The sequence below is a fragment of the Argiope bruennichi genome, chromosome X1 (assembly GCF_947563725.1).
Source record: "Argiope bruennichi chromosome X1, qqArgBrue1.1, whole genome shotgun sequence".
NCBI lineage: Eukaryota > Metazoa > Arthropoda > Arachnida > Araneae > Araneidae > Argiope > Argiope bruennichi.
In genome coordinates, this window is record NC_079162.1 from 69,305,557 (window position 1) to 69,333,141 (window position 27,585).

General features: G+C 28.2%; 1 protein-coding gene across 1 annotated transcript in view; it reads right to left on the reverse strand.

Moving 5' to 3' along the window:
* Positions 1 to 3,233: 3,233 nt before the first annotated feature.
* Positions 3,234 to 27,585, reverse strand: part of LOC129959263 (uncharacterized) — a 49,949-nt gene continuing 25,597 nt past the window's right edge. The window contains exons 7-10 of the mRNA XM_056072085.1: positions 17,205 to 17,281; positions 8,692 to 8,738; positions 7,603 to 7,682; positions 3,234 to 3,280 (exon numbers count right to left, since the gene is read on the reverse strand). Of these exons, the coding sequence (XP_055928060.1) occupies positions 3,234 to 3,280; positions 7,603 to 7,682; positions 8,692 to 8,738; positions 17,205 to 17,281 (251 nt within the window). The remainder of the gene's footprint in view (positions 3,281 to 7,602; positions 7,683 to 8,691; positions 8,739 to 17,204; positions 17,282 to 27,585) is intronic.

A 27,585-nucleotide genomic window follows, 5' to 3' on the forward strand; every position in this document is an offset into this window, starting at 1 on the left:
CCAGGTCTCAACAATTTATAAATACTTCAGCTCCTAAAAGTAAGTATATCTTTCCTGGGATATTAAAACTAGGATCAGCCAGGGATGGAAGCCCTAATACCTCCATACTTACATTAATTACCTTGTTGGGGGTAACATCAGTAATTTTGTTGACCACTAACATCGACCATTCTCGCTCAAAGCTCCTATCATTATTTGCAACAGTTGTTCTGACACAATTATTAACCATCATAGTAGCGTCATTCACACATGATGCAACAGTATTTATTCTTTCCAATCTTAACTGAAGTCGTTCTACGCAAGCTTTCGTACACAAACAAGACTAACTTCCTACATCCAATAAACATCGAACCTCCACAAACTCTGAATATTTATTTTTAACCAATGCACGAACAGAACTAAGAAGGACGTTTTTGCTTTGGCTCTTTTGAAAACTCGTCGCAACTATCTTAGACTGGGTATTGGCCGCTGTTTCTTTTACCGTTTGGCTCTGTACTACATCCTCGTTAGGGATGGGTTCACGAATCGCAATACTTTCAGACGGTGAACTAGAATTATTATTTCCCTCGCGCTTAAAATGTAACATTCGATTATGAGATTTGCCGGAAAAACAATTTCTATCAGAGCGACAATCACGAATTTTATGGGGTAACAAGCAACGGAAACACAAATCATTCCGTTTCACTACATCAACTCTTTCCCATACAGAAAGTTTCTTAAACTGGGAACAGCTATAAAGAGGATGATTGGCACTATTCATACACATAACAAGCCTTAATTTTTTTTTATTTCTGACACGAACACTTTAGAAACGGTTTTATCAGAACGCCAATTTAGAAATTTTTGCGATTTATTTCACATAAAGCTTTTTGTTTCCCCTGCTGCGATCTTACTATTTATCTCACTTTTACATTTACTTTTCGATGATAAGAAAATGTCACACTCCCTGCCGAGCTCATGGGGTTTAAAATAATTTTCACCTTGTTTTACCGCAATGTGAGTCATTAATTCTCGATCGAGAGTTTCGAAAATTCTATCGGAAACTATAAGCTCGCATAGAGATTGGAAATCCTTCACTTTGTGCAACTGACAATAGTAGTCAAAAGATGCACTTAATCTGAATGCAAATTGAACAAAACTCTCCGATGGGAATTTTTGAGCTTTTTTAAAATTATTTAAACATTCCTGAGGGGTGCGCTCAAATTCTTTTAAAAGTAAAGTCTTAATTTTCTTATAATCATTTAAATCTTCTTGATTAATATAAACTAGCACATTACTAACTTTTTCACCCAAAATATTTAACAGAATTTCTGCTTTCAAATTTTCTGAAACATTTTTGTTTTGGAATTCTTTTTCCAAAGAGTTGAAAAATAAATTAAAGGATTCCGATTTACAAGGTACGGGAATGGTTAATGTTTTGATACACTTTATTAAGCTTTCTCATTCAATAGTTGATGAACTCGAATCTACGATTTCAGTACTTTGAATATTATTTAATGATTCTTTTTTATAGAGATGCATAATCCACGATTTTTTGAATAACAAATAATTTTGCTATTGTTATTTTTAAATATTTGTTCCAAATATCTGTTATTTCAATCATATTATTAATTAAAAATTATTACTTAATATTAAATATAAAATTTATTAATTGTAATTAATACTTAATTTACTAATTTAAATAACGTGTGATTGAATTAATTTATCTATTTCAGCTTACTTCTTAAATTTGATTTTTTTCAAAACTATTCATTCAATTTCTTTATTGGAGTAAACCATTTTCTGAAAAATTTGAATTTAATATATATGTCATTTCTTTATATTGTTTACTTTAGTTCTATATTCTACTAATAGATGGCGCCAGCAGTAAACGGAATATATGCAAAGTCAAGTCACAAGCAATTAAAAAGGATTTGTATGGAATAGTGCATCATCAAATGTGAATATCGGAAAGTTAAGGTTATTCTCATGAAGTGGAACGGCGACATCACACTTTCCTGTGAAGTCACCTTGCCGATAAATTTCAGTGATGTGCAATTTAATGATATGATAATTCCAATAATTCCGGTCCGTTCACTTTTCAATCCATTCAGATTTCTCCTTTCCTGTTTTGTTCGAGAGCTTCCATTGGACAGATCGTATCGATTGATACTTTCCAGTGAAGTCGCCGCTCTTGTAAATTTCAGTGATATCGTATCGATTGTTACTTTCTATCGTGATCCAAAATCTGTAATCGAAATATCACCAGTAAGATTGTATCAAGGATTTGAATCACACCCCTCTTTGAAAAGTATTGATCACTGGTATTTGTGACTTTATGATATTGGTTACGTAATAACCGCTCGTAAAATATTCGTCATTCCTACTTTTTTAGCATTTGCTAACTCGATTTCTTTCTCTATTTGACACAATTTTAACTTTTCTAGTTCTAACTTCAATTCATTTTCTATTTTTTCTTTTTCATTTTTTTTACACTATCTTTGACTGAGTATCGGCTATTACTTGATCTACTAAGCCTTGGACTACTTTAGTTTGTGTTTTAAACACTTCTCTTTTCTCAATTATCTCCCTAGACTGAATTACTTTAACATTATCAGGAACGGAAAGCCCTAACTCTTCCGCGATAATCCGCAACTCCTCTTTCTTTAATTTAGTACTCAACGGCATGGTTGATATACGTGAAAATAATATTTACATTCAACCTCTCGCAAATTATACCTTTTTGTACCGCTAATTTAGCAATCACAGGAAAAACTTTCAAATTGAAATTATGACACCTTTAATAATAATTCCACTGTGAATTCCAAAATGAAACCGAAATCAACTTTGTCAGAAATGCTACTTTCAAATATAAATCACAATTTGCACAACAAAATACACTGACAGGAATTATTAAACCTAATCCGAAAGCAAGAGTTCCAAAATCGAAACCGAAACCAACTTTATCAGAAATGCTACTCAACTGCATAATGTAATGTTCAGATTAAATTATCTGAAGTATTAAATACTTATAAACATCTTTAATTTTATAAACTGTCGGAATATACATATCGAACGAATATAGAATATAAATGAAAATTTTCTACTCTTTCTTGATTGAAAAATAAATCACTCCATCCAGCGCATATTTTCTCTTAATAATGTTTATTTATTTATAAAAAAATGTTGTAAACAGAGTATTTCTTCAAACATGAAGTCAAAAACATCTTTATAAATTTTAACTACTTTTTCTATTATTCATCATCTTCTTTCTCTTCTTCAGGAACAGATACGTCGGGAACTGAAAATGAGTAAATTGGTTAACAATTTGCAAGTTTATTTATAAGGACTAACAAAAGGCAATTTGAAAAAGAACAGAGCATTTTAAATATATTAAAAACAGATAAATTGAAACAGATGAAGTAATAAATTCCATTTAGAACACAGTACATTTATATTATCCTGTCGATACTGCTACGTTCAGTGGTGGCGGGGTGGTCGGCTGTACGCAAGAAGAAGAAATACTTTTATATTATTTTCACTTTTACCAATTTATGATAAAGGAGAAATCTACTTGAAAACTAGGTATTTAATTGATTTTTCTTTAATTTGTTACTGTCCAGACAACTCTTTCATGTCTTCTCTAGTTAAATTCATTGTTAAAACTGATCAAATAGTATAGTAGGATAATTTTTAAATGTTTGAATTTAAATGAATACTGTGTCACCATTCCGGATAAAGGAGAAAATTAAATAAAATGATTATATTGTTTTCAAAATTTCGAACTCAAAATATCAATAATACTCATTTCAGAAATGTCATTAACAGATTTCTTTGTATTCAAAGAAAAATTCTTTTTGAATGATTGTTTACACACTATTAGAAACATGGCAGAAATTCATTAAGTAATAGTGAGAATTCACTTTAAAAATGTTTTGAGAAGGGATAATGCAATTTGAAACGATATTTTCTTTCAAATTGAGTTCATTTCCAGGTACTCATCTTGATTCCTTTTTAATCGCGTATTGTTTGGAAAAATTTTCAGGATTTCATATCTTGTGAAAAAAGAACAGCATTTCTAATGGCGAATTTAAAACTATATTTCTTACGAGGGAAAGATTAGTTTCAATGCGAATCAATTTGAGAACTTATATTTTTTAACATCAATCTGGAATTTACCAAATATTCAATATAGAACTTACAAATGTAATGAGAGTATAGCATGTAGTCTGAATGATAAAAGTAAGTATAATTTTCTATTAAATTATTGTAACTGAAGAACAATTTCTTTCAAGAATTCTGTGATACATATGTTCACAAAAAAAATAGTCTAGTGGTTTACTATTTACGAGGATTTTCTATTTAAAATTAACGAAAGTCGACTTCAGGAGATAGTAGAATGAAGTACATGAAGTATGATGAATTACAATTAAGTTGTAGTTCCAGCTTTATGAAAAGTAAGAAATTATGAAGTAAACCAACTGTAAGAGATACTAGAATTCTGATAACTTTCAAACACCAGTTCTACTGAATTTAGGGATTTAATGCTTTGGTAAAACATGTATCTAAATCATATGAAGTTAAAAGTTAGTGCAAAAAAATTACTGCACAATATTTTTTTTTCCATTTTTAATATTATTTTTATAAAGTTTCGAATGTACGAATAAATTTTTTTTCTTTGTATCAAACATAGGATAATGGGCAAATTCTTTCGTATTTTGAATGCTCATTTTAATGTTATTAAAAAATTTCATCGGCTGCGATTCTAGATTTGTAAATTACGAATAAAGTTTTGCTAACTTTTAATCTTTAAATGTGAAAAAGTAATAATAATTCAATTGTAATTTTAGTGATAATTTCGAATCAATTGTTTTAAAAAACAGCAACGAATCTGGAAGTTTTCTGTAGCGCTTAACAAATCTTCGGAGTACTTTATCACGTTGCTGTCCTATGGAGAAAAGCAAACATATGTTAAAATTTTGTGTTTAAACAGTTAAAAAAGAGTTGTTGAATTTTATGCCTATAGGTATTTCATCTTTGATTATTGTTCTAAATATGCCAAAAAAAATTAAAAAAAATATCACATATAACCGTAACTTTAATAAAATAGTATTTTAAATAGCATAAACTTACAAATGATTTTTTTTCCCGTTTAAAATGGCTAGACAAATATTATTATTAAAACACTTTCAGAAGAGGAAATTATCTTATATTATGTCATTGATGATCTTGATATATTACCTAATTATTTTGTTAAATGTATATATTCGTTCTCATGTTTGTTAGGAATTGTATTATTAAATGCCTTTTAACATCAATGGGAACAGGGATCTATTGCAGAAGGTGATATTACTATTTTATAAACAAGACCGTCGTTCACAAGATATTGCATAAAACTTAAGCTGTGCATATCTTATTCCTTTGATAATTTTGATGTCATGAAATTTCTGAACATATATATAATGACTCGCAGTTTCTGATTTCAAATAAAGGTTGTCCCAAAATTAACTCGAGAATTCAATTTTCCACCATTTGTGCAGTAAGGCGTTAGCAACTCTATTAAAAAGTCCTTTGACAGCTGACAGTTTAGGGTTACTAAAAATGGAGTGTTACACGATGGAACAACGAGTTTTCATTGTTGAATAATATTTCAAAAATAAAGAGAGTCTGGTGCGCACAATTTGAACATTTCAGAATTGCCTCCCTAGATCGTGTTATTTAACACCAATGGATTTCTTTTTAAGCGGTAATTTGAAGTAAAAGCTCTATCTCAACAAGACCACAGGCATGCGTGCATTAAAGGAGATAATTCAACCATACATGAACGAAATTCAGCCACATTTATGTAAAATGGTGATGAAAAATTTCGACAAAAGAGTGCCACGTGCAAGTTATGCTTCGAAGACCATTTCTCTTATGTGTTATTCCATACGTAGCTCTATCATGTGTACATTGCGATTCAATTCAAATATAACAATTAAAAGAAAAAAAAACCGAGTTCTTTATTTAATTCAAATCTTGCATTAGCACGTTGTTTATAGAGTACCGCTCTATTTTTATTACTCATAAACTATCAGCTGTAAAATGTTTTTAGTAGGGTGTACAAAACTTTACTGCACTAATGGTGGCAAAATTAACGGAAATTGAAATCTTGCTTAAATTCTGGGATACCCTTTATAATGCATTTACAAATGAAGTTAAATTCATAAATAAATTTTATTAAATAATTTTCTAAAATATTTATTCAGGATATTTTGACAAATCCCTGAACGCACTACGTAAATTTTAAAAATTAACAAACAAAATTTTAATCTAAATAACAGTTTTTAATTTATTGTTTCGGATATAAGAGTGACCACTTTTCATTTTATTCTAAATGTTAAATCTTTTGTGTTTTATGACTTTCCAACTCTTTGTAACTGTATAATTTTGCAAAAAAAATTTATTCTAGCCTGTTCTGGATATGAATTTATTTACTAATGTATTTATTCTTGCCCATGATATGTAAATCCGTTCCCATTCAAGAGTATGTTTTCTTATAAAGCTCTCAGTCTATAGGATCTTTCTTTTTTTTTTTTTTTTGTCGTGTCTATGACATAGCCGAATCAAATGTATCCATGAGTCCTGATTACTGCTTCTGATATTTGCTTGATGCAAATCAAGCCTGCAAATACAAAAGATCTTCATTTCTGTGTTTTCAGAGGAGAAAAAAAAATCTTTTTGATAGAGAGCCTTATCTATCAGTCCAGATTCTTCTACAGCGCATGGGCAGTGCATTTCTATTTTTTTTTTTTTTTTCCTATCATACATTTACAGGAAAAAACATACTGTATGTATTTAAAAGGGGAATTTAAAAGTGTTTCTGCTGCGAAAGATATATTTTGTAGCATTTAATTCAATCTTCCTTATTTTTTTTTATTCTACTGTCGCTTACCAGCTGTACACTATCGCAACTAATTATTAAAATATAAAAATCTATAAAAAGAACAAAGTTTTATTATACACAAATTTTTCCTGTAGAGCATAGAGACAAAAAACAGTTCCCAGAAGATCAAAATGCAAGTTGTGCCACTGTGCCCAAACTAGACAGAATGACTTTCTTTTATCATTTTGAGGAAAAAGAAAATTAATATTTTATTTCCGAAAATTCAGAAAGAATTTTAATTTTAAATATGAATGATATGGATATTCCTTAATCGCGTACACATTCGAATAATTTTCTAATTTATTGAGAGCTTCTTGTGATAAAAAATTATTTATAGTTACTCTTTAATTAATTAGTTGTAGATTATTCATGGTAATGCATTTTCAGATTTTTGAAGTAAAATATGACTCTAGAATTTTTGATTAGTTATTTGATAATTTTTAAACTTTTAGTATTGACTAACAAAAACGAAATTCTGGTGTCATAAACTCAACAAAAATTAAAAACATAATGTCATTTGCATGTATAACAGTTTATTGTATGCAACGCTTTAAACTAAAACTCTAAACAGCAAAATGTCTATGGAAAAAATTGGAATAAAAACAGCCTATAGATGGCCGTGTAACATTGATTAATAGCTTACTGAGGCTATATTAAGGAAAATAGAAATAGAAATAAGCGACAAAATGTCTACTTACTATCATCATGTTCACTTGAAATTCCTTGTTGAGAAGGCCCTGGATTATTCCCTTCCGGAAGTGAAGTGATATTTCCTTCACTATAAAAATTTGTATTATGCAATTATTTGATCTGCTTAAATATCAATTTCATCTTTAATTTTAATGGAAAAAATGTGCTGTTCTAAGAAAGTAAAACGAACTTAAGCCTCCGAAATAAAAGTTGAATTGAATTTACCGAAAAATGAAAAATAACGTATATTTCATCATTTTGAAAATTATTGAAAATAAGGTTTTCTTTAAAATAAAACCTTTATATTTAAAAGACAGAGTTCACATTTTGAATGTGATTTTTATGTGTGCATGTCATTTTTCAAAAAGTTCTTTGCATCCGAGTGCATTTTCTATCTATTTTAAATCTGTCTATTCTTTACTTATTAAAGAAAATACTTCTTTCTGGCATTTCTGTGTTTAATAAAGAATAACTAAAATTTTTCTACTTTTCTTGATGTTGTCCCTGCAGGACTTAATTAAACTTGGGAAAAATAAAAATTTTTGGAACTAAATATGGTTTTACATCTATTCAAAAAGAAATTTTCTGATTCATTAAAAAATTAATGTTGAATATTCTTTAATTTGATGAATTTTGATATTTAAATTTCAATGTTTTCATGGGAAAAATTAACCACACCTTATTATCTTTGATATGAAATCTGATCTTTCAAAGACAATAATTTTCAAAAACTGATTTCAACTTTTATTGAGTATCTTCTGAATGTATTTTTTGTATTTTTTAGTATTAAAATTTTAATAATATCTGATCACTAGAATATAAAAAAGAATTATTTTCTTCAATTTGATATTAGAGAAATGACATCAAATGATGGAAAATTTGATAATTCGAGTATGTCAAATTTCTATATAAAATATGGCATAATTAGACCAGTAATAAATAAGTAAAGAGGAAATACAATTAAATTAGAATAATCTAACTATTGCATTCTAAGAGTTTTTACAGATGATTATTTTATCTCGATATAAAAGTTTAAAAATTCATTTAACTTATATCAGTAAATGAGTAAAATGATATCATAAAACATAACCAAATACCTTAAAGCTGGTACATCAGTAGATTCATCTCCTCGAGTAGATGGATTCTGTATAAATAAATTTTAATATTAGGATTCGATGGAAAATGAAAAAAAAAAAAAAAAAGGTTACTTAAATTACTAAAATGTAGATACCGAAAATTTTACTATAACAAGTTAAGCATTATTTTCAAAGTTAATAAAATATTATTCTGGGTTACTCTATAGTACAAAAAAAAAGTTTATTTGGTTTTTGCTCCAAATATAGAGATACTTGGCAAATTAAACAGATCGAGTCAGTAGGTTTTGCATTTGTGCGTGTGTGTGTCTCTCTTACAATTAGCACCTGTTCTTCTAAGATATCTTTCTTCCTGTTGTGACAAAAATATCTCAAGTATAGAAAATGTTTTTATAATGCGATTCATAAAATGAACGATCATGCTTTGAAAATGTCTTATCTTCAATAAATTGTTTAGAAACGAAATTAACATGCATTTATTTTACCATAAAAGTTTCAGGAAATAAACCTTGTTTGATAGAATTAAATGAATTTTTTCAAGTCTCAAATTAAAAATACGTAAATAAGAAAAGTCAACTGAAATATAGTAAGGTATAAACTATCAGAAATTAACACAAATGAACGCTGAATGAAGACGAATGAAACTAAAATAATTTTTATTTAGTGCAATTAAGTCTTGAAGGATCATTGAATCTATCTCCGATGACCATGCACAACGTTTATCGTTTATCTGAATTCAATAAATAAATAAATAAAATGTTCTCCGATTTTCCGCTACCGCGATGACGTCGATTCGGTTAAAAATGAATGGTTGATTTTCGATGAGCAAATATTTGGATGGTAATTTTCTGACTTGAAGGAGAATGACCGCCTCCATTTCCCTAGCTCGCCATTCGAAATTTCCTCAATGTGCTAAGGCTCGTATTTACGGATATGTTGAGAATTTTTACGCATTATAAGGATGCACAAAAGAAAAAAAAATTGACATACAGCAGCATATTTAGAGATAAAAAAACATGAAATTATAAGAGCAGATCAAATGAAAAAAGAACATGAGCCAAACAATGAAATGGCATATTTATTTTTAAAAATAACTTGCAAGATTACACGCGCACTTCGAATTTTAATGTCATCAAACATGATTAAATAGTAAAATATATGTATTATTCAAAACTTCATCCAAAAAAATATCTATTTTAAACTTAATGCATTTATTTAATAAATTTATATCCACTATTTATTCAGAAAATACAAATACCTAAACTTTAAGATAAAGCTTATTTTCTTATTTCATAGTAATAAGAATATAATTTTATTTGCATCAATTGTCTTCTAAATTAAATATATTTCTCTAATTATCAGAATTTTGATTAACTGTCTACGCAATCTAATCCGGATCTGGAATAAAAGTTTCACTGTCAGAGAGCCTTAATCCCTTTAAATCCTTGAAGAAAGCATTCAGCTATATTTTTCCCGTTTAGAACTTTTGGAAAATAAAGAATATTTTAATTCCGAATATGACACCTTTCTACAATTCTATCATGTTCATCAATAATTTTGGGCCGTTTTCATGAGCTCAAAAATTAATAATAATAATTAAAAAAAAGCTGTGCATGATCACCAGAAAAATATTTCGTAATTTAATTTATAATTCAATCAACTAAAAAAACTTAAATGTTATTGGTAATTATTTATAAAATCATTTAAAAGAAAAAAAAAGGAAAATTTCAGAAAACGTAGAAGCGTGCAGCTTACCTGTTCGGAAACGCTTCTTTCAGGAATTTCTATAAATGATAAAAGAATTATTTTTTCAGACTCATTAAAATGCCGATTGAACAAATAATGAGATACAAAAAATTAACACATAATCTTCAAAACAATTTTTCATACATTATATAATTTAATATAAACAATAAATATATGCAAAAATGTTTTATAATTTATGCAATGAATGCATTGATTGTAACTGACTTAGTGCTTATTAATTAATTAATCATAGTTTTTTCTTGTAAGTCTGAAAATTTGAAATCTAGTTGTATTTCAAGAAGGCATGATAAACCTCACCCATCGATATGGCAAATGTTTGTATTGCGATTAGGCGAATAATAAATGTGACTGTATACAAAATTTTGCAATTCCTTTCATCTTATTCTATACTTTTTCATGGTTTATCAGAGGTGGAAAAGAAATCCGACCTTCGTAATTGTAAAAATATATATATATATATCTTTAAAAAATGCTTTTAAAAAGATATTGACAAAAAGAAAATACTAATTTTTTTATAATCCTATAATTTTAATACTAATTTTTAAATCGTAGAAGCGCGAGGTACACAAACTAATAAGCGAAAGATAAGCACCATCATGTATATCACAAGAAACGAAAAAACTTTGTTTATAAAAGTCAATTCGAAAGCGGTGTCCAGGGGAATTTTTTCAAGTTTAAATATATGAAATTTGCCTCGGAGGTAATTCTAATGGGACTCAATACACTTCGAATTCCGAATTTTAAACTTTAATTCTGGAATGTATTATTTAATATTTCGTTTAACTTCTTTCTCGACTAGATGATTAATGACCTAGCATGTCACATATCTGCATAACACAGATGTAGCAAGAAGCCAAATGAGGATTATTGTTTCAAGTATCATTTCTCCAGCAATTTCCTGTGGATATTGTTAATCATTTAAATAACTTTAAGTAAATATGTTGCTAAATTCTAAAAAAAAATCTATTTATTTAGGTTGGATAAATCCTTGATAGAAATTCTATATAATTCATAGGAAAATAAATATATTTGCAAACAATAAACATACAAATAATTATTGTCCATTTTCAGACACTGCATATAACGTGATGGATGCCATCATTTACATTTTGAATAGATAATTTATTGTTATTAAGAGATTTCAAAATTTTATATTTTCTCATCAGCAGTGATTTAATATTTTTAATATGAGCAGTCACTAAATTTTAAATCAGAAAAATTAATTCCAATAAAATTTTAACTTTAATAATAATTTCGAATCATCTGAATTGTTTTAAAAAATATCAACAAACCTGGAAAATTTATAAATTGTTTCACGAATCGTTTTCTTGGCGGTTGTCCTATGAAGAAGATCAAAAATAAGTTTTAAATTTATGTTTAAATAATTAAAATATATATTAAATTTCATTTCATATATATATATATATATATATATATATATATATATATATATATATATATATATATATATATATATATATATATATATATATATATATATATATATATATATATAAGAATGAATTACGTATAGAAAGAGGACAAAAACACTTACCAGATGAATCCTCTTTTTCTACCTCGACTAGACGAATTGGAATCGGTAATCTGGTAAATAAAAGAGAAAAAGTTGCTTTGTATTTTAAAACCATTCACATGGAAGAACTTTATTCCCCTTCGCATAAAGATTCTAATTTTCCAAACCCGATACTGTAAACATATTGCTCCGTTTTAAAAATCTATGGTGAAACAAAGTAGTTGAGCTCATTTTCAGCGCCATAACAAAGATTTAAGCATGTGTAATTCTGACACGTACTGTGATGAATCCAAGTTTATGAATCCAAGTTTGAAAAATTCAGCATTGTTTAAACACTCGGTATATTTCATCTTTTAAACTGAACCTACACGTAGAGTGGATAAGCAAACATTTGCATTTAGTCGAGAAATTTGGACCGATTTCTCTACCGGCAATACTGTTTCTCACATGATTCATGATAATGAAAATAAGTAGAATTCAATAATAAATTTCGATACAAAAAATTTAGTATCCTCTAAAAAAATTCCGATTTTGTATAGTATTCGTTAATGTAGGTTGTCATTCTCAGCTCAGAATTACATATTGCACGGTGTAGCAACAACAACAGCAAAAGAAGTGCTCTAATTGCCCAACTTTCTTGGAGAAATAATGAAATACGTTTTCACAAAAACTGATTTTTCCTTTAAAGTTATGTATTTTCACATGATTTATGATAGTCAGGGTTCTACTTAGCCTAATAGGGGCCACGGCCAAAAACTGATTTGGGCCGATCCCTCTAAATTTACGAAGTATAGATTTTCGTAATAAATCCATAAGTATAGAATAATCTATGAAATATGGATTAATGAAGAAGCTAACATAAAACTGACAGATTTTTTACTGTACTGATATTTTGTGAAAAAAAAAAGTACATGAAAGAAGGAAACGTAAAATAAACTTTGTATTCGATTTGGGGGCACCCTTCTGATGTGGAGGCTTAGGGCAACTGCCCCTGCCTTAGTCAGGCTCTGATAATAGTGCAAATAACTATGTTTAACTGATCAATTTTTATAGAAAAAATAGTTTGCTTTTGTGATCTATCCAAATGAAAAAAACTTTGCACAGAATCCGTTTAAGTAGTTTTTATCTTCAGAATTACGTATGACGCGGTGCAGCAACCAAAATCTAACAACAACCAGGCAGAAAAAATCATTCCAAAAGGAAATGCTTTAATTGTCCAAATTGTAATACAGAATAATGGAGTAATTTAAAAAAAAAAGATGTCAATTTCAACAAAATTGCGCATTTCATATTAATATTTTGCAATAACAAGATTATATATATATATATATATATATATATATATATATATATAGAATTCGCTAGATATTGAAAAATATAATTCGTCAGAAAAGAGACTCCATGAAGAAACATGCGCTTGGGGAGAGATTAAAACTTCTACTTGTCCTTAGACAATACAGATCACAGGGACCCTATTCCAATCTCGAACTTCCAACCTAAATATTTTTTATTAATCTAAATTATCTTTGTAAAAAGTTATATGTAGAAACTTGTAATAAATTGAAGAAATATTTAATTACACGACCCTTTTGAGAGAATTGGTTTCAGTACTTCTCATATACAAAATTTCAAATAAAAATAACTTTTTAAGAAAATAGTAAAATTCTAATTTTGAGCACTATCTAAATTATTTTAAATAATGGAATCAAACAATTTAAAAATATAAAGCAATGTTTCTTATGTTTCCAAACAGCACAACATAAAACTTGCAAAATATAATTCATTAGAAACTTTAAAATAATGTTTTAGCATTTCAATCGTTACTTGAGTTGAAGTTAAAACATTTCGAATGCATGGCCTTTGTAATTTGAATGAAAACATATAACTAATATACTCAGGAAATATCGAAATTTTCAGGGACCCCTACCCCAATTATACGAAGCCCGGAGAAAGTTGACAACTTTTCTTATTTGATAATCCAGGATTGATGCGCTGATGAAAAGAAGTGCTTATTCGCTCTACTACGAGCATTATGAAACATGGAGATTACATTAACATTCTTAAATTCTCCCACCTTTGTGTTTCTCAGAATTGTATGCGTAGCGGGATTCACGCCTTTTGAAATTCTCGTCATGCCTTACTCAGAGAATGAAAATAAATAGAGTCAGTAAGAGAAAGTAGATATAGTTCACCTCATCAGAGAAAATATAGTGGTTATTTACACATTTTTTAAACAATGGGACAAGAAAATTTTTAAAAAGCGAATATTAGGTAGTACAGATTTCTGACTATAAATTATTATTTGAAACGAGAAATATCGTCTCCTACTTTTAGATTTATTTTTCTTTGAAAATGCGAATATAAATATGTTCTGAATTCAAGGATAGGTTATTAAGTTTTCCGACGAGAAATATTCATATTCTGTGATTATTAAATGCTGTGAAATGCTTAGTATTAAAATCATTGTGAGTAAAATACGTAATATTATTAATTTAAAAAAAATGGAAGAATCGTCAGTCACTACTTCTACATGAAAAGAAGGCTCCAAACGAAAGTTTGAAAAAAGTAGTACTGCTTCAAATATTTATTAAACAAAATCGATGGTAACCAGTTAAACTCCGCCATCGCAGATACCGTTTACAAAATCTTTAAGTACATCTGAAGAAACCATAAATAAAATAATAAGTCATGATTTACAATTTTAAAAAAGAGCACAAAAATTAACTTTTATCGCCTTTTGCTGAGGTATACTGCTCAACGCAAAAAAATTAGTAAAACCCTGTATGAAAACTATTTTACCGGAGATAAATGGAAATACATCGCGATCTCTGACTAAGTCTAGGACTTAACTAAACGGCTGCAGCAAAAAAACATCTTTTTATAGAATTGTAAATGAAGAAACAGAATGTATCAACCTGGCTCCATTAACGAAAAAAAAATTTCAGCAAGGGATTTATGATTATGGCACAGTTTTCTAACAATGCAAAATTAGAAACAAGCAGAGTGGAGAAAAATGTTAAAATTCGCTTCTTGTATTGTTAAGAAAAAGTTTTAAGTGCGATATTTAACTCCGAAATTCCACTTCTATATTGCAATGACATTCAAAGTGTCAGAATAAAAAATGACTATCAAATTGAACATTTTAAAAAATGTTCTTCCAATTTAAACATTAATAATATGACCCAAAAACAGATCTAAATATGTGTAAACACCTTCTGTAGATGAGAATCTTACAATTTGGAGCCCATAATTTTACTATTTATACAGATAAGCATAAAGTGGGTTTTTCATTTAGTAACAGCCATGGATTCTGTGCCATGCTTGTTGCGAAATTTTTAATTTGAAAAGAAATATGCTAAAAGTAATCGGTTTTTAAGGTTTGAATTTTTTGATAATAAACCTTATCTAACATTATATTAAGAGAGACAAGCAACAATTAATTATTATAGTTGTATGAAACAGAATAAAACATCAAAAATCAGAAAAATACTATCCGATATGTGGCAACTGTAAAGAAGATAACGCATTTCTTATTTTCGTTGGAGGAAAAAGCTGTTATGCATTCCAAAATTTGAATATGCATGCATGTTTCATTTCATGTTGAGTAACACATCATCGAATTATTAATATAATATATGCAACATCAATATAATATATGTCAGCAATAAATAAAATATACCAAAATATTAAAATATTTTAACAATATCAGTTACCTCTTGTACATATCAGTTAGTCGGCGCGGCAATTTCTTTCTTTCTGGAGATTTTTTCGGTTTAACCTTAAAAAAATGAATTAATAATTAATCATATTTTTGCGTGAAACACAAATTAAATATGTTATATAAATTGTCAAAAAATGTTAATACTCGAAAATATTCGGGTAACAAGTTGAAACTATTGTGTCTTGCATCACAAATTGCTCCTTTGATAAGAGCTACTAAAATGTATCTGAGAGTTTAAATACCTCAAACAGTATTCATCAGCACTTAGAAGAAAGTAAAGTTTATATATTCAGTTATGGAACTGATTTTGTGCTTCATAAAAAGTTCATTATCGAAATTCATACAGTTCATTATTCGAAATTTTATTTGACCACTACATTTTTAGAGTCCCAATAAGGCAAGTAGTTCTGGACGCATTTAATTTCGGCTCTTGTGATTTAATACATTACTAAATTTTACCACAGTAAAGAAGGAATGTTAATACTGTTGCATTAATTACATTTAATTGTCCGCACTGCTTATATTTGATAGTATCACTGTTTTAAAAGAATTATGGATCTTTTCAAGTGATGGCAATTCACACCATTCCATTTTCGGTTTATTCTTCATGCCCAGTCTTTCATGATCGCTACCTTCGATAAATTGGGTGCCATAACCTCTCAGTAAACAGCGAAGCAACCTATGCACCTCTGAGAGCACCTAATTAATTATCTGCGTGAATTTCCAATGCACCTAATTTCCTTTTGATCCATTTCGACCGGAAGAAAATTAGACCGAGTTCGATGTAGAAAAAATTACTATTCATGCCATGTAAATTTTCATTAAGTTTTCGCATTTGTGACGAATTCTGAGAATGTCTGCTCTCTATTACCATCACGTATTCGTGTGCCTGTATGGTTATCGCGGTCCCAAGCTACAACTTATTGAAGACAACTAGTTAAAATTTCCTTTCACCAGACTTTCTACTTTCACTAATTAATGCAATTAAGTCTTGAAGGATCATTGAATCTATCTCCGATGACCATGCACAACGTCTTCCGTGCACTGTAAATCTGAATTCAAAAAATAAATTAATTAAATGTTCTCCGATTTTCCGCTCCCGTGATGACGTCGATTCGGCATATTTTATAAAATAAAGTGTTCAAAAGTCTCAAACATTTTAGATCTTTACTAGAATTAGTTTGACATTTCTTTTACTCCCCAAAAATTACACTTATGAAATAATTTCATCTAGATGATAATAGACGGCAACAAGGTTAGATAACCTTTAGTTATGGTCCGGGTTATTAAATTAAGATATTATTTATTACTTGTGTATAAAGTAATTCTTATTTTCCTTGCCTAAAAAAGAAAAAATCTGTTCGCCGACGTTACAACGTAAATTTGTGATTCTAGTTTTATTGCAATCAATTAAAGACAAGTATTAATCAACAATCTTTTAAAAATTCATGCCAAAGAAAAAAAAATCCAGTAATGTACATGCATTTGACTTACCGATCTTTTCCTCTTACTTATTGGTTTCTCAGTGGTTTTTTGTATCTTTAAGTTTGGTTCTTTTGAGCTTCCCGGAACTGTAAAGGTGAAATATATATATATATATATATATATATATATATACTTTAATTAAGAGAATTAAAAGTGTATAAATTGCGCAAAAAGAAAATATATATATATATCCTTAAAATAATTTATATGCAGTTTAATTAAAGATACTAAAATGTTTAAAATGTTGAAGCAATTAGATCAGGAACCTGTTAGATGAAGGAAGGTGCGGGGATTTTTCCTTTATTCAATTCGTCAATTATTAGCCGTGGAGGGAATTCGCGTTCGTAAATTACTAAAGACTGCAGACGTTCGATGTTTTATTCACCGCATAAGGTCGACTGTCACTCTAAGCTTGCATCGCTCTTACAATCTCCACTTCCCTCTATGAAATGATCGATTTATTACTAAAGAAGTATTCATTTTATTCATGCCCTTATATCAACGTTTCATAAATTTTCTGAGAATTTATCTTTTGTTAAATCAAAGATTTCATGTTATATCCTTTTCATCGATCATCCTCCACTGAACATTTTTATCTACAATTTTTCCATGTAACTTTTGATAATTCAGAATTTTATCGCTTGATGTAAGACCAAATTATGTTTTCAGCACGCTTGCTTTTAATACAAAATATAATAAAGGGGAGGGGGTCAAAAATACTAAAATGTAGGTGTTGTGAACATAAAACGTGTTTAAATGTTTCCAATCATCTGAAATTATAAGTTGAAATATCTGAATAAGTTTGTCATTTTTATATAGCACGTTAATCGCTTCCTTCAGTTTTATTGGATGACGTGTTATTTGAGCTTTTCCGAGTAACTTCCAATCATTTCAAACTGTCAGCTAAAATATCTGAACAGGTTTGCCATTTTTATAGCACGTTAATTTCTTCTTTCAGTTTTATTGGTTGATGTATTAATAAATGCCTTTTAACAACAATGACGATAGGATTAATTACATAAGGTGCTAATCACTATTTTAAAAACTGTTAACTCGTTCAAAATATTTTGTGTAAACATATGCTATTTATATTTTTAGATAGACTATGTCATCATAATATTTTCTAACATCCTACAAATTATAGCGACGCGAAATTTCAGCTTTTAAATATAAGGTATTTTACATAGTAACCTAAATTTGTAAGTTACACTTTTTAATAAATTTATTCTAATGTAAATCAAGAATAATTTATCAAAGACTTGAATCCCTTATTTTAGTTTTAAATATTAAAACTAAACTAAACCAATTTCAATTTGAATAATAGCTTTTGATTTATTGTATTGATTTTTAAGGATACATTTTTCGTCTTTCTAAGTGTTAACACTTCAGTGTTTGCCATCTGCAACGGCGTTTTATGTATAGGGGCTGCGTAACATAAATTTGATCCACAACTTTTTCACAATATAAATTTAATTAGTATTATTTAATCGTACGCATGATATTTAAATCCGTCAATATTCAAACGCATTTTTCCTGTTTAGATTTTTCTGTCACCAGGAAGAAAATCTAGAAAAAACATTATATCCACCTTTTTAAAGGGAGAAAATTTCTTAATTGCCTCCTTTTTCTCTCAGTCCCTATTTTCTTCTGTAATACATGTTCATTAACATTGCAACCGTTTTTTCTTTCTCGTATACGTAGAATGTATGTATAGTAATCGTCAAAAAATTCGAACTCGAGATTCTGACGAATCTAAACATTTTAGACCTCCATGAGTTCGAAAAACACATTTTCGTTAAATAACATCAGATTTGAAACATAAAATTAAAATCTATAGTCTAGATATTTATTAAATTGTGAGCCAAATCCAAAAGGGGTGACCGTCTACCGGTCTGTCCTTTTAGAAATATTTAAAAACGATACCCAAAAACGCTTCAATATATCAAACTTGATATGTGATTTCAAGACTACAAGTGTAATTTTGTGTCACATTTTGGTTTCAATTGGTTGGGAAAAACGCATCTGGAACACAAATTCGATTTTCATATACGGTTATCCGCATACCAGGGATTAGTCGCGAAATAACTCGTCTAAGATGACAAAATAGATTCAGTAAACATGATAAATTCATGTCAAAGATATTACGTAACTATTGTACGACGATGCTATGCAAGGTGTTTTCTGGGATAACACCTTCATTAGAGAGTGCGCGAGAAAGTTTTGGGGAGACCACTTCTGCTGGTTCTATCATAAAGTTATAACAGAAAAAGATACTACAAATATTAGAAACGATGTTTTAAGCGTTTATCCACTGAAGAAAATTTTTTCGATGGTATTTAATTTAAAAGTAAATAACAAAATGAAAAATAATTGATGGAAAATAATTAATTGAAAATATCGCACAATGAAATTTTTCTTTAAAGCAAACACGAAAAAATTTCATACAACAGTTTTATCTTTACACTTCATAATTTTTTTTTTCTTCAATCGCTTACCAAGTGTGGATTATCTTAACTAATTATTAACTTATCCAAAATTATTAAAATAAGCAAAATTTAATTATATAGAAATATTTGCTGCACACCATAGCAAGACAAATTACAGTACCCTGAAGATGCACAAGAATGATGATTGCGAGGATAAAGAAAACTGAATATTTTATTACTGAAAATTCAAGAAGAATTATAATGTCAAATGGGAATGTTATGGACATTCGAATTTTCTGTAATTTATTAAGTGTTCCTTGGAGTAAAGAAATTCATTAAGAGTTACTCTTCAATAGAATTAGTTCTAAATTACTCATGGTAATACATTTTCAGATTTCTGCAGTAAAATATGATTCTAGAATTTGTGATTAGTTATTTGATAATTTTTAAACTTTTAGTATTGACTAACAAAAACGAAATTCTGGTGCCATAAACTCAACAAAAATTAAAAACATAATGTCATTTGCATGTATAACAGTTTATTGTATGCAACGCTTTAAACTAAAACTCTAAACAGCAAAATGTCTATGGAAAAAATTGGAATAAAAAAAGCCTCTAGATGGCCGTGTAACATTGATTAATAGCTTACTGAGGCTATATTAAGGAAAATAGAAATAGAAATAAGCGACAAAATGTCTACTTACTATCATCATGTTCACTTGAAATTCCTTGTTGAGAAGGCCCTGGATTATTCCCTTCCGGAAGTGAAGTGATATTTCCTTCACTATAAAAATTTGTATTATGCAATTATTTGATCTGCTTAAATATTAATTTCATCTTTAATTTTAATGGAAAAAATGTGCTGTTCTAAGAAAGTAAAACGAACTTAAGCCTCCGAAATAAAAGTTGAATTGAATTTACCGAAAAATGAAAAATAACGTATATTTCATCATTTTGAAAATTATTGAAAATAAGGTTTTCTTTAAAATAAAACCTTTATATTTAAAAGACAGAGTTCACATTTTGAATGTGATTTTTATGTGTGCATGTCATTTTTCAAAAAGTTCTTTGCATCCGAGTGCATTTTCTATCTATTTTAAATCTGTCTATTCTTTACTTATTAAAGAAAATACTTCTTTCTGGCATTTCTGTGTTTAATAAAGAATAACTAAAATTTTTCTACTTTTCTTGATGTTGTCCCTGCAGGACTTAATTAAACTTGGGAAAAATAAAAATTTTTGGAACTAAATATGGTTTTACATCTATTCAAAAAGAAATTTTCTGATTCATTAAAAAATTAATGTTGAATATTCTTTAATTTGATGAATTTTGATATTTAAATTTCAATGTTTTCATGGGAAAAATTAACCACACCTTATTATCTTTGATATGAAATCTGATCTTTCAAAGACAATAATTTTCAAAAACTGATTTCAACTTTTATTGAGTATCTTCTGAATGTATTTTTTGTATTTTTTAGTATTAAAATTTTAATAATATCTGATCACTAGAATATAAAAAAGAATTATTTTCTTCAATTTGATATTAGAGAAATGACATCAAATAATGGAAAATTTGATAATTCGAGTATGTCAAATTTCTATATAAAATATGACATAATTAGACCAGTAATAAATAAGTAAAGAGGAAATACAATTAAATTAGAATAATCTAACTATTACATTCTAAGAGTTTTTACAGATGATTATTTTATCTCGATATAAAAGTTTAAAAATTCATTTAACTTATATCAGTAAATGAGTAAAATGATATCATAAAACATAACCAAATACCTTAAAGCTGGTACATCAGTAGATTCATCTCCTCGAGTAGATGGATTCTGTATAAATAAATTTTAATATTAGGATTCGATGGAAAATGAAAAAAAAAAAAGGTTACTTAAATTACTAAAATGTAGATACCGAAAATTTTACTATAACAAGTTAAGCATTATTTTTCAAAGTTAATAAAATATTATTCTCAGTTACTCTATAGTACAAAAAAAAGTTTATTTGGTTTTTGCTCCAAATATAGAGATACTTCGCAAATTAAACAGATCGAGTCAGTAGGTTTTGCATTTGTGCGTGTGTGTGTCTCTCTTACAATTAGCACCTGTTCTTCTAAGATATCTTTCTTCCTGTTGTGACAAAAATATCTCAAGTATAGAAAATGTTTTTATAATGCGATTCATAAAATGAACGATCATGCTTTGAAAATGTCTTATCTTCAATAAATTGTTTAGAAACGAAATTAACATGCATTTATTTTACCATAAAAGTTTCAGGAAATAAACCTTGTTTGATAGAATTAAATGAATTTTTTCAAGTCTCAAATTAAAAATACGTAAATAAGAAAAGTCAACTGAAATATAGTAAGGTATAAACTATCAGAAATTAACACAAATGAACGCTGAATGAAGACGAATGAAACTAAAATAATTTTTATTTAGTGCAATTAAGTCTTGAAGGACCATTGAATCTATCTCCGATGACCATGCACAACGTCTATCGTTTATCTGAATTCAATAAATAAATAAATAAAATGTTCTCCGATTTTCCGCTACCGCGATGACGTCGATTCGGTTAAAAATGAATGGTTGATTTTCGATGAGCAAATATTTGGATGGTAATTTTCTGACTTGAAGGAGAATGACCGCCTCCATTTCCCTAGCTCGCCATTCGAAATTTCCTCAATGTGCTAAGGCTCGTATTTACGGATATGTTGAGAATTTTTACGCATTATAAGGATGCACAAAAGAAAAAAAAATTGACATACAGCAGCTTATTTAGAGATAAAAAAACATGAAATTATAAGAGCAGATCAAATGAAAAAAGAACATGAGCCAAACAATGAAATGGCATATTTATTTTTAAAAATAACTTGCAAGATTACACGCGCACTTCGCCTTTTAATGTCATCAAACATGATTAAATAGTAAAATATATGTATTATTCAAAACTTCATCCAAAAAAATATCTATTTTAAACTTAATGCATTTATTTAATAAATTTATATCCACTATTTATTCAGAAACTACAAATACCTAAACTTTAAGATGAAGCTTATTTTCTTATTTCATAGTAATAAGAATATAATTTTATTTCCATCAATTGTCTTTTAAATTAAATACATTTCTCTAATTATCAGAATTTTGATTAACTGTCTGCGCAATCTAATCCGGATCTGGAATAAAAGTTTCACTGTCAGAGAGCCTTAATCCCTTTAAATCCTTGAAGAAAGCATTCAGCTATATTTTTCCCGTTTAGAATTTTTGGAAAATAAAGAATATTTTAATTCCGAATATGACACCTCTCTACAATTCTATCTGTTCATCAATAATTTTGGGCCGTTTTCATGAGCTCAAAAGTTAATAATTAAAAAAAAAAGCTGTGCATGATCACCAGAAAAATATTTCGTAATTTAATTTATAATTCAATCAACTACAAAACTTAAATGTTATTGGCTAATTATTTATAAAATCATTTAAAAGAAAAAAAAGGAAAATTTCAGAAAACGTAGAAGCGTGCAGCTTACCTGTTCGGAAACGCTTCTTTCAGGAATTTCTATAAATGATAAAAGAATTATTTTTTCAGACTCATTAAAATGCCGATTGAACAAATAATGAGATACAAAAAATTAACACATAATCTCCAAAACAATATTTCATACATTATATAATTTAATATAAACAATAAATAAATGCAAAAATGTTTTATAATTTATGCAATGAATGCATTGATTGTAACTGACTTAGTGCTTATTAATTAATTAATCATAGTTTTTTCTTGTAAGTCTGAAAATTTGAAATCTAGTTGTATTTGAAGAAGGCATGATAAACCTGACCCATCGATATGGTAAATGTTTGTATTGCGATTAGTCGAATAATAAATGTGACTGTATACAAAATTTTGCAATTCCTTTCATCTTGTTCTATACTTTTTCATGGTTTATCAGAGGTTGAAAAGAAATCTGACCTTCGTAATTGTAAAAAAAATATATATATATATATCTTTAAAAAATGCTTTTAAAAAGATATTGACAAAAAGAAAATACTGATTTTTTTATAATCCTATAATTTTAATACTAATTTTTAAATCGTAGAAGTGCCAGGTACACAAACTAATAAGCGAAAGATAAGCACCATCATGTATATCACAAGAAACGAAAAAACTTCGTTTATAATAGTCAATTCGAAAGCGTTGAAACGGTGTCCAGGGGAATTTTTTCCAAGTTTAAATATATGAAATTTGCCTCGGAGGTAATTCTAATGGGACTCAATACACTTCGAATTCCGAATTTTAAACTTTAATTCTGGAAAGTATTATTTAATATTTCGTTTAACTTCTTTCTCGACTAGATGATTAATGACCTAGCATGTCACATGTCTGCATAACACAGACGTAGCAAGAAGCCAAACGAGGATTATTGTTTCAAGTATCATTTCTCCAGCAATCTCCTGTGGATATTGCTAATCATTTAAGTAACTTTAAGTAAATATGTTGCTAAATTTAAAAAAATATATATATTTATTTAGGTTAGATAAATCCTTGATAGAAATTCTATATAATTCATCGGAAAATAAATATATTTGCAAACAATAAACATACAAATAATTATTGTCCATTTTCAGACACTGCATATAACGCGATGGATGCCATCATTTACATTTTGAATAGATAATTTATTGTTATTAAGAGATTTCAAAATTTTATATTTTCTCATCAGCAGTGATATAATATTTTTAATATGAGCAGTCACTAAATTTTAAATCAGAAAAATTAATTCCAATAAAATTTTAACTTTAGTAATAATTTCGAATCATCTGAATTGTTTTAAAAAATATCAACAAACCTGGAAAATTTATAAATTGTTTCACGAATCGTTTTCTTGGCGGTTGTCCTATGAAGAAGATCAAAAATAAGTTTTAAATTTATGTTTAAATAATTAAAAAAATATATTAAATTTCATTTCATATATATATATATATAAGAATGAATTACGTATAGAAAGAGGACAAAAACACTTACCAGGTGAATCCTCTTGTTCTACCTCGACTAGACGAATTGGAATCGGTAATCTGGTAAATAAAAGAGAAAAAGTTGCTTTATATTTTAAAACCATTCACATGGAAGAACTTTATTCCCCTTCGCATAAAGATTCTAATTTTCCAAATCCGATACTGTAAACATATTGCTCCGTTTTAAAAATCTATAGTGAAACAAAGTTGTTGAGCTCATTTTCAGCGCCATAACAAAGATTTAAGCATGTGTAATTCTGACACGTACTGTGATGAATCCAAGTTTATGAATCCAAGTTTGAAAAATTCAGCATTGTTTAAACACTCGGTATATTTCATCTTTTCAACTGAACCTACACGTAGAGTGGATAAGCAAACATTTGCATTTAGTCGAGAAATTTGGACCGATTTCTCTACCGGCAATACTGTTTCTCACATGATTCATGATAATGAAAATAAGTAGAATTCAATAATAAATTTCGATACAAAAAATTTAGTATCCTCTAAAAAAATTCCGATTTTGTATAGTATTCGTTAATGTAGGTTGTCATTCTCAGCTCAGAATTACATATTGCACGGTGTAGCAACAACAACAGCAAAAGAAGTGCTCTAATTGCCCAACTTTCTTGGAGAAATAATGAAATACGTTTTCACAAAAACTGATTTTTCCTTTAAAGTTATGTATTTTCACATGATTTATGATAGTCAGGGTTCTACTTAGCCTAATAGGGGCCACGGCCAAAAACTGATTTGGGTCGATCCCTCTAAATTTACGAAGTATAGATTTTCGTAATAAATCCATAAGTATAGAATAATCTATGAAATATGGATTTTTTGTGTATGTTCATATTATGGATTAATGAAGAAGCTAACATAAAACTGACAGATTTTTTACTGTACTGATATTTTGTGAAAAAAAAAGTACATGAAAGAAGGAAACGTAAAATAAACTTTGTATTCGATTTGGGGGCACCCTTCTGATGTGGAGGCTTAGGGCAACTGCCCCGTATGCCCCTGCCTTAGTCAGGCTCTGATAATAGGTCAAATAACTATGTTTAACTGATCAATTTTTATAGAAAAAATAGTTTGCTTTTGTGATCTATCCAAATGAAAAAAACTTTGCACAGAATCCGTTGAAGTAGTTTTTATCTTCAGAATTACGTATGACGCGGTGCAGCAACCAAAATCTAACAACAACCAGGCAGAAAAAATCATTCCAAAAGGAAATGCTTTAATTGTCCAAATTGTAATACAGAATAATGGAGTAATTTAAAAAAAAAAAGATGTCAATTTCAACAAAATTGCGCATTTCATATTAATATTTTGCAATAACAAGATTATATATATATATATATATATATATATATATATATATATATATATATATATATATATATATATATATATATATATATATATATATATATATATATATATATATATATATATATATATATATATAGAATTCGCTAGATATTGAAAAATATAATTCGTCAGAAAAGAGACTCCATGAAGAAACATGCGCTTGGGGAGAGATTAAAACTTCTACTTGTCCTTAGACAATACAGATCACAGGGACCCTATTCCAATCTCGAACTTCCAACCTAAATATTTTTTATTAATCTAAATTATCTTTGTAAAAAGTTATATGTAGAAACTTGTAATAAATTGAAGAAATATTTAATTACACGGCCCTTTTGAGAGAATTGGTTTCAGTACTTCTCATATACAAAATTTCAAATTTCAAATAAAAATAACTTTTTAAGAAAATAGTAAAATTCTAATTTTGAGCACTATCTAAATTATTTTAAATAATGGAATCAAACAATTTAAAAATATAAAGCAATGTTTCTTATGTTTCCAAACAGCACAACATAAAACTTGCAAAATATAATTCTTTAGAAACTTTAAAATAATGTTTTAGCATTTCAATCGTTACTTGAGTTGAAGTTAAAACATTTCGAATGCATGGCCTTTGTAATTTGAATGAAAACATATAACTAATATACTCAGGAAATATCGAAATTTTCAGGGACCCCTACCCCAATTATACGAAGCCCGGAGAAAGTTGACAACTTTTCTTATTTGATAATCCAGGATTGATGCGCTGATGAAAAGAAGTGCTTATTCGCTCTACTACGAGCATTATGAAACATGGAGATTACATTAACATTCTTAAATTCTCCCACCTTTGTGTTTCTCAGAATTGTATGCGTAGCGGGATTCACGCCTTTTGAAATTCTCGTTATGCCTTACTCAGAGAATGAAAATAAATAGAGTCAGTAAGAGAAAGTAGATATAGTTCACCTCATCAGAGAAAATATAGTGGGTATTTACACATTTTTTAAACGATGGGACAAGAAAATTTTTAAAAAGCGAATATTAGGTAGTACAGATTTCTGACTATAAATTATTATTTGAAACGAGAAATATCGTCTCCTACTTTTAGATTTATTTTTCTTTGAAAATGCGAATATAAATATGTTCTGAATTCAAGGATAGGTTATTAAGTTTTCCGACGAGAAATATTCATATTCTATGATTATTAAATGCTGTGAAATGCTTAGTATTAAAATCATTGTGAGTAAAATACGTAATATTATTAATTTAAAAAAAATGGAAGAATCGTCAGTCACTACTTCTACATGAAAAGAAGGCTCCAAACGAAAGTTTGAAAAAAGTAGTACTGCTTCAAATATTTATTAAACAAAATCGATGGTAACCAGTTAAACTCCGCCATCGCAGATACCGTTTACAAAATCTTTAAGTACATCTGAAGAAACCATAAATAAAATAATAAGTCATGATTTACAATTTTAAAAAAAAGCACAAAAATTAACTTTTATCGCCTTTTGCTGAGGTATACTGCTCAACGCAAAAAAATTAGTAAAACCCTGTATGAAAACTATTTTACCGGAGATAAATGGAACTAAATAACTAAACGGCT